Raw genomic sequence first — 7896 nt, 5'->3', positions numbered from 1 at the left:
GGCCATAGGTTCCGTATTGACACCAGGTTCCTAGTCAGCATCGTGGATGGCTACGTCAAGCATGTCCACATCATCATTGTTTTCCTACAGAACATTCACACCAACCTCACCATGCATAGTCCATATCGTATAGTTTTGCATGAATCCCCTGGTAATCAAGTGCGATCATATAGACTCAATTTGATGAAAGTTCCTATGATTCTTGCAATCTTTGCATGGGCAGAAGACATGGTTTCTATTCCCAGCATGGGCTTTGGCATCGGTGATAAACTGGCTGACGCCATGCATATACCGCTTGTCCATTCGGGACAGATGCATCCACTCTCGATCCATCTCTGCACAAAAAATACTGAGACAGTAATTATAAAGAATTAATAAGAAATTGAGCTTCATGAACAACAATTGTAGATTGAAAGTACAATTTTTGGAAAACATTATTGTACACAAATTATTGGAAAATTGAAATTGGTAGCCCCGGTCCTGTAAATTAAAAATCATAGTAAAAAACAATTATTGCGCAATAATGAAGAACATCTATTCTACTCTACTTCTAAGAACTAATTATAGCATCACATACTAACAATGATGATCTTGACCACCATGGAATAATTAGCTAGGAATTTAAATGTGTTCATAGACACCAATCGTTTGGATGATGGATTCACCACAATTTGAGCCTTGCATAAATGTCCAATTGGAAAAGTGCTCTCTAGAATGGAGAAAGAACTAGAATGAGAATCAAGTAATGTAGCCATCAAAATGAAGCTAATTAATCAACAAAATCAAAGGAGTGGATGTTTGTTACTAACCTTAAAGCAAAAAGATCAACCATTCTTCAAAATCCAAGCACTAGTTTCATGGTGAAGAACAGCCGCAACAATGGAGGGAAGGGTCCAAACGTGCACCTCTGTTCTTGGGATGGAAGAGAGGAAGAAGGAGAGGACGGCTGTAGCCTTTTTGTGTTATAGGCTTATCACCGTCGGTTCTTGGCTAGAACCGACAGTGATAGATCCCAATCACTCTCGGCTATTGGCTTAAACCGGTAGTGATGAGTGGCCGCCAAAACACTGCCAGTTCAAGCCACAAACCGGCAGTGATGTGGTCCTTCACTGCCTGTTTTAGCCTAGCCTCAATCATTTTTTCATTTTCAAGCTCATAACCGGCAGTGAAGGTACATCACTGCCGGTTGTTACAAATCCGGCAGTGATGAGGCCGGTAGTGATGTCCAAATCTGGCGTAGTGATTACATCAAAAGTGATGTTGTTGCACACGCTTACATTGGCAGGCAATACACCATCAAGAAAAAGGGGTTAGCTTCCACTAGTGGCTAAGGCCGATCAACTTATCACTTGTTGGGGGGTTTGTTAGCATCTTGTCGGTGAAGTTAGCTTGTTTGTTATTGCCTCTGCCGGGTGCATTAGAGGATTAAGCGAGTGAAGTCAGCTTGTTTGTTAGTGCCTCTTCCGGGTGCATTAGAGGACTAAGCAAGTGAAGTTAGCTTGTTTGTTAGTGCCTCTGTCGGGTGCATTAGAGGATTAAGCAAGTAAAGTCAGCTTGTTTGTTAGTGCCTCTACCGGGTGCATTAGAGGATTAAGCAGAAATTCAGTTGTTATGAACAAAGCCTCCTAGGGAGGGCAATCAAGCTCATTTCCCTGCCACCATTGCTAGTTTAGCCAGATCAATAAAGCCAACAACTCAACCATATCTTCTTTGGTAGACTAGTGCCGATCTCAAGGCTGCCATGGACACCATCCTCGCCGACCTCTCCTCCATCAAGAACGAGGTGTCGATGATGAAAGGGCACTAGAGAGCCGCCTCATCTTGGCCATCAATAGGCTACGGACCGACAAGATTGAGTCAGGCATCTCCTACAGTGCAAGAACACGGGGAAGCCTGATTCCGCTCCACCGAATCCTCCCCTTCCCTAGCCCACCAACAAGCTGTGTTTCCCGGGCTACGATGACACCGTCGATCTAGTGGTCTGGCTCCACAAAGCGCAGCAACTCGTCCGTGCCGTTGACACCAAATAGTGAGAAGGTGTGTCTTTCCTCCTACATGGATGGTGCAACCCAAGACTAGTACTATCGCCTGGATCAGAACCACAGTGCCCCGACATGGCTAGAATTCATTGACCTGGTTCAGCGCCGTTTTTGCCCCCCGATGCGCAACTACTCCCTTAGTACCCATCGAAGTTACCCCATGTGTGGCCTGCTGCAAGAACATCATGGAGCACTGCAATAGATTGACATCTTCACCACTGGCCTCCGCAACTCCCTGCATACCGATGTGGAACTCTAGAACCTAGCGACCCTTGATGACACCATGGGTCTCGCGTGGGCCTTCGAGCGCTTCCTAGACTTGGACGTGGTCAACAACCAGGGCATGACCCATGTGCCTCCGCGGTCTCACAACACCCAGAACCAACAGCGGCGGTGGCTTCGCCGTGCACACCAACCTCAGGCACAAATGCACCGATCACCACACCACCAGCTCTGACAAAGGGTGCACCGCTGGTGGGCGCTAGCTTGAAGTGCTTGACACAGCAGGAGATGGCCCAAAGCTAGGCGGATGGACTTTGTTTCAACTGCTAGGAAAAGTTCACCAAGGACCGTCACAAGTCCTGCTCTAGGAAGGGCGCACACATGATGGAGTTGGTCCACGATGTCCCACTCAATGGTGCTCTAGAGGAGGACCCGACCTCCAAAGAAAAAGTTAAAATCTCTGTGCATGCCCTCACAAAGATCAAGACAGCCGGCACCATGCACCTATCCACCGTCATCACCGGTGCTTTGCTCTGGGTCTTGGTTGATTACGGATCCAACCACTCCATCTCGACGAACACCGCCTGCCACCTCGACCACTACCTGGAGCCATGACCTGATCTCACCATGGGGGTCACCAACTGTGATTTGGTGCCCTCGTCCAGGGTCTGCACTGGCGTTCCTGTCTACAGCAACACTAAGTTCTTCATCAACCTATTCGTGATCCCCCTCGATGACTGTGACCCTGTTATGGGATGCCACTAGCTCAAGCCCTTGGGTCTCATCCTATGGGATTTCGAGCATCGGTCAATGGAATTCTGGTGCCATGACCACCGAGTCTTGTGGGTGGGTGCCAATGCTCAAGCGCATTAATTTCGTCACCTATTGGCTCTAGTTGCCCGCCAAAGACACATCCATAATGTGTTCCATGTGGTGTTCCTCAATAACTTCAATGGCACAGCCCCCAACACAATCTAGAACCATCAGGGAAAGCTAATTCTGTATATCCAGAAACCATCATTTAACCATTCAAATCAGTGATCCATAGCTCATTTAATCATGCATCCTAAATGTCACACTTTGTAGTCTTGATACACATAATCTAATAATCATCATTTAATCATGCATCCACACAAGCGGTAAATGTTGCTCTCAGTAGTCTTGGTACAAATAATCATATCTTAAAATTGTACTACATCAGATAGTATAATGTTCAACAAATCAATCATAAGCTACATTCTAGTTGTCTTGCAAAATAAAGTCAGAAGAGCGAAGCTGCAGTTCTACAAATGTAAGAAATAGAAGTCAAGCTACATTGTATTGTCGTTTCTCCTGCCGAATCCACCTGGGGTCCATTGGAGGAGTTCAAGCCAACTTATCGCTCATTCTAGCTCAAGAACGAGCAAGGAGGATGCAAGTGTTGCAGACACTTCCATTGGCAAGCAACACACCCAGAAGAAGGGGTCAGGGTCCACTAGTTGCTAAGGCGGATCAGGTTATGAGTTGCTGGGCGTTTGTTAGCATCTTGTCAGTGAAGTTGCGGAGTTTGCGCCTCTGTCGGGTGATGGCCATTGGGCCATATAACCAAAGGTCGTCTAAGAATTAGGGGATTAAGGAAGAATTGAGTTGTTATGATTAGAGCCTCATAGGGATGGTGATCAGGCTCATTTCCCTGCCATCATTGCTAGTTAATTTATCTAGATCCACATCTTGACTAGAAATTGGTGGGGATCTAACATTCAGCGTGTGTTAGTTTTGCATGACTTTTAATTAGTAATGGTAACCATTACTACACAAACTTTACTGGAGGCGGGCGTTTTCGGTTTCCCACGGCGGGCAAAGCCGTCCGCCGCGGCCTAGAGGCCACGGTAAATCGCTTTTCCTGCGGCGGGCAAGTAAGGTGGCCCGCCGCGGTAAACCCTTTTCCCGCAGCGGGCGCCTCGGTGGCCGGCCTCGCTAGAAGACTCAAACAACTAGCGTCTCTGGCCTCTGCCTTGACTACTTCCAAAACAGAGTTTTGTAATGAACTGACTTATATGCCTAATATGGCTCCAAGATCTTCCAATCTGGCAAGATTGGAGGTAGGCGGTATACAGGTTAGAAAATCTTTTAACATGAAATTCTGTAATAACCATTTGGTGTTTTGTTGTTCTAATTTTGCTCTCCTCGACTTTCAAGGTTCTGCACAAAGAGGATAAGGAAAGTTTAGAGCTATGCAAAACCATGCAAAAAAGAGGCGAATTTCCTCCACTTCTCGTGGTCTTTGATTCCCAGGAAGGGTACTATCTTGAACTCACTACACTCAGTTAATTACTTATTTGAAATTTGTATATTTAATTCATAGTTTGTGGTGTTGCTATCCAATTTTGCCATTCGTGTGCATGCCACTAGAACTTGTGTGTGCAACACTGCTTGCAGCGTTCCAGTGTCACACACTATACACACAAATTGTGAGAGCAAAACAGTGGACTCTATGGCATACACACACACTTTTTCCTTTACATTTTTAGTCAGAAATGACACATGCATATATATTTCCAGTTTCACTGTGCAGGCTGATGGCAAAATAAAGGATATGACCTTCCTAGCTGAATATTGTAGGGATGTTGATTATCTAGAGAACAAAGCAAACGATGATTGCGACTGTCTTATGTCGCTCCTCCTGTCAGCTAATCCTTCACAAAATCTGGTCATTTGCCCTGACAAGCGGGGGAACATTTCTCGCTTTTTCAGTGGCATCAATAACCACACACCGTAAGTTGTTTGTTTTGTACCCATAAGTTCAGTTTGCAACTGTTGTACTGTGTTGTCACCTCAAAGAAAGGATGTGTGTATTCTAACTTTGAAACTGTTACAGGGATGGTAAGAAGAAGAAAAATGTCAAGTGTGTGCAGTATAACATCGATGGGGAGAGCCATGTCTTGTTGGTGGCCTGTCGTGATATAGCTTGTGGTGATAAGCTATATTACGATTACAATGGGTATGAGCATGTGTATCCCACACACCATTTCCTCTAACATAACCCCAATAGTTCTAACCTGACCAGTAGTAAAGGAGGCTTGGTGAAACACAGCTTTACCACCCAAGAGATCATAATGACAGAAATTGATAAGTTCCTGTGAAGTAGTACACTAATTCAGTTATAGGAGCCAAGAGGAATCATCATTGTCCCTGCAATCAAGATGAATCTTCCCATTATTATTCTTTTTATTCTAGAGATTTCTACCCCTTTTGTGAGAGTAAATAGTTGTCTATGTGTCTCCTATTTATTAGAATGTTAGAAAATGAAGAAGAATGTTGTAGTAGAGTTAACTATTGTGTTGTTGCTGGTTAAAGGTACATTTCGAGTATTGGGAAATGGATGGATGTGCAGTTGGCCATATCTATAATGTTCTTTCTAGTTTTCAACTGTTGTGATTGTGCTCCTTACACACACGTGTGGGATGTGTGTGTTGATGTGCACTTGTGGCTCTTCTGTCCGGTCCGGTGCAATGTCATTACTTTGCCTAGCAACTTGCATGCCCAAAGCTTATTTTATGGTTGTACTTATGGCCGTATGGGTTGACTTATTTCTGTTGCCAGTATATGTGTACCCTCTTGATTACCTTGGCTGCATTAGTTTAGCTATAAAATTAAAGATTAAAAATTCTTGTCTTTGGCCTTTCTATTATAAATCCATGCTAGTTTTGTTAATTATTGCTGGATGTATTAATGTTGGCTCCAGTAAGCTGTGTTCCATTCATTTATTTATTAGTGATTCTATTGTTGTAACTTATTTGTCTAAAATGTAATCCACACATGTTAAGAGCTAGTGGTAGCATATATTCCTGTTAGTCAGTCACATCTTTATGGGTGTTTTGATTGTTTTTGTAATTGTATTGACCAGATGACTAGCTGATCAATGCAGCACTGCATCACTGAGGAATAGGAAATTCTAGTTGACACAGAATATGGTTATGTTAAAATGTGAAGTACTCACGTCCTGAGTGGAAAGTGCGGTTGATTATGCTTTTTAAGTAGTGGCAATCTGCTGTTGAGAAAAATCATGCTTTCAACTTGTAGATCATTCATGGATTGTGTGGATTAACTGATTTCTGTTGAGGATCTATGTTACTCACTTAAATCATGACTCAAAATAGGTGGGAAAGCATTACTAGAGAAATATTTAATCTATGTCAGTTGTGCATGCTATTAAAGTAGTAAAAGCAATGTGTTGTTGAAATAAATCATGCTGTTCACTTTGTACATCATTTATTGTTGTACAGTTTGACTGATTTCTTCTGTAGTTATATATCCACAATTATGTGCATTCATTCAGCTAACCATAAAAATAATTTTGCCTTTTGTTTTTCTGCATCAAATCTACGTTGTGCTGGTTCTATTGATGATAGTCAGTTTTGTCAATATAGGCTCCTCCAAGCAGTGTGCTTCTTATTTATGAGTGGTTCAATCACTCAACCCTCAAATATAGCAAAATACCTCAGCTAGGCTATTATTCAAATCGATTGTAATTTGGGAGCGGGAGTGGGGGTTGTACCTTAGACACATGCTAAGTCTTTTTACTGCAATTACTTTGTTAAGATATCATCATTACACGTCTGATGCAAAAATTCTTGTTAGTATGCTATTATGCTTCATGTTTTTCAGTAGTATAATAATGGCAATTTGGAGTTGAAAAAATCGTGTAGCTCACTTTGTTCATAAAGGCTGTATGGATTGACTGGTTTCTGTCATGGGTATATGGTTCGTGTGTACCCTCTTATTAACTTGGTCATGTTCATTTAACCATATATAGTTCCCGCCTTTGGCCCTTGTCTTATTATTTTATTTATGTGCAGTTCAACTTCAATAGTTAGCATTTATAAACACTTGGGGTAATAGCTTTTATGTTAAGTGTATGAGCCATATATCTCAAAGATATTGTAAAATGCAAAATTTGATGCACAGGATTGCCTATTGCTAGCTAATATTTTACAAGGTTTGGATATTTTTTAGATTGCTAAGTGCATGAGCCATATATCCTGACCCGACTTCGACCTATTCGCTGACTTTGTAGCGGAGGCAAACACCTTGCCAGACATCGTCACCTAATGGCAAGAGATCAACCAGGGCCTTGTTGGGGCAGCTTGGTCTATGTACGATGGCTTCGTGCTGCACCGCGGCTGCACCTTTGTCCTAGACTCCTCAAGCTGTGGCCTCAGCTACTTGCCACGGCCCATGGTGCTAGCCATGAGGGGTTGTAGAAGACACTCCGCATGTATGCCTCGTTCTATAGCCCGCATGCCAGTAGGTGAGTGCGGGACTTTGTGCAAGGGTGCTCCGTCTGCCAGCACAACAAGACCAAACACCTCCATCCCACAGGCCTGCTGCAGGCACTGGACATGCGGCACTCCTTCTAGGCTGACATTTCGATGGACTTCATTGAATGCTTTCTCAATGTGGGCGGCAAATCGGTGGTCTTGATTATGATCGACCACTTCTCCATGTACATGTACTTCATCGACCTCGGCCACCTCTACAGTTCGACATTAGTCGCCCATGCCTTCTTCGACCATATGGCGTGGCTCAATATATAGGATCTCATGCTCCATCATTAGTGACAGAGACCCAGTCTTTACCAGCTCCTTCTAGACCG

The 7896-nt window shown here is 43.6% G+C and overlaps 1 protein-coding gene across 1 annotated transcript; it reads left to right on the top strand.

The window, feature by feature from the left end:
- Positions 1-2888: 2888 nt before the first annotated feature.
- On the top strand, positions 2889-5278 carry LOC136480957 (probable Histone-lysine N-methyltransferase ATXR5). The gene is made up of 5 exons (XM_066478369.1): positions 2889-3000; positions 4194-4357; positions 4440-4540; positions 4803-5015; positions 5119-5278. The coding sequence occupies exons 1-5, from the start codon at positions 2889-2891 to the stop codon at positions 5276-5278; spliced, it is 750 nt and encodes a 249-aa protein (XP_066334466.1).
- The last annotated feature ends 2618 nt before the right edge of the window (positions 5279-7896 follow it).

This window comes from Miscanthus floridulus, chromosome 9 (assembly GCF_019320115.1).
Source record: "Miscanthus floridulus cultivar M001 chromosome 9, ASM1932011v1, whole genome shotgun sequence".
Classification (NCBI taxonomy): Eukaryota; Viridiplantae; Streptophyta; class Magnoliopsida; order Poales; family Poaceae; genus Miscanthus; species Miscanthus floridulus.
Note: the sequence above shows the minus strand (reverse complement) of the source record. Positions and strands in the feature narration are given on the sequence as shown.

Excerpts from the sequence above, each read along its gene's own strand:
- LOC136480957 (XM_066478369.1), top strand. The coding sequence starts at position 2,889 with ATGGGGGTCACCAACTGTGATTTGGTGCCCTCGTCCAGGGTCTGCACT. Across the intron at positions 4,358-4,439 it reads TGGAGGTAGGCGGTATACAG|GTTCTGCACAAAGAGGATAA; the intron begins GTTAGAAAATCT and ends TCGACTTTCAAG. Across the intron at positions 4,541-4,802 it reads GTCTTTGATTCCCAGGAAGG|TTTCACTGTGCAGGCTGATG; the intron begins GTACTATCTTGA and ends ATATATTTCCAG.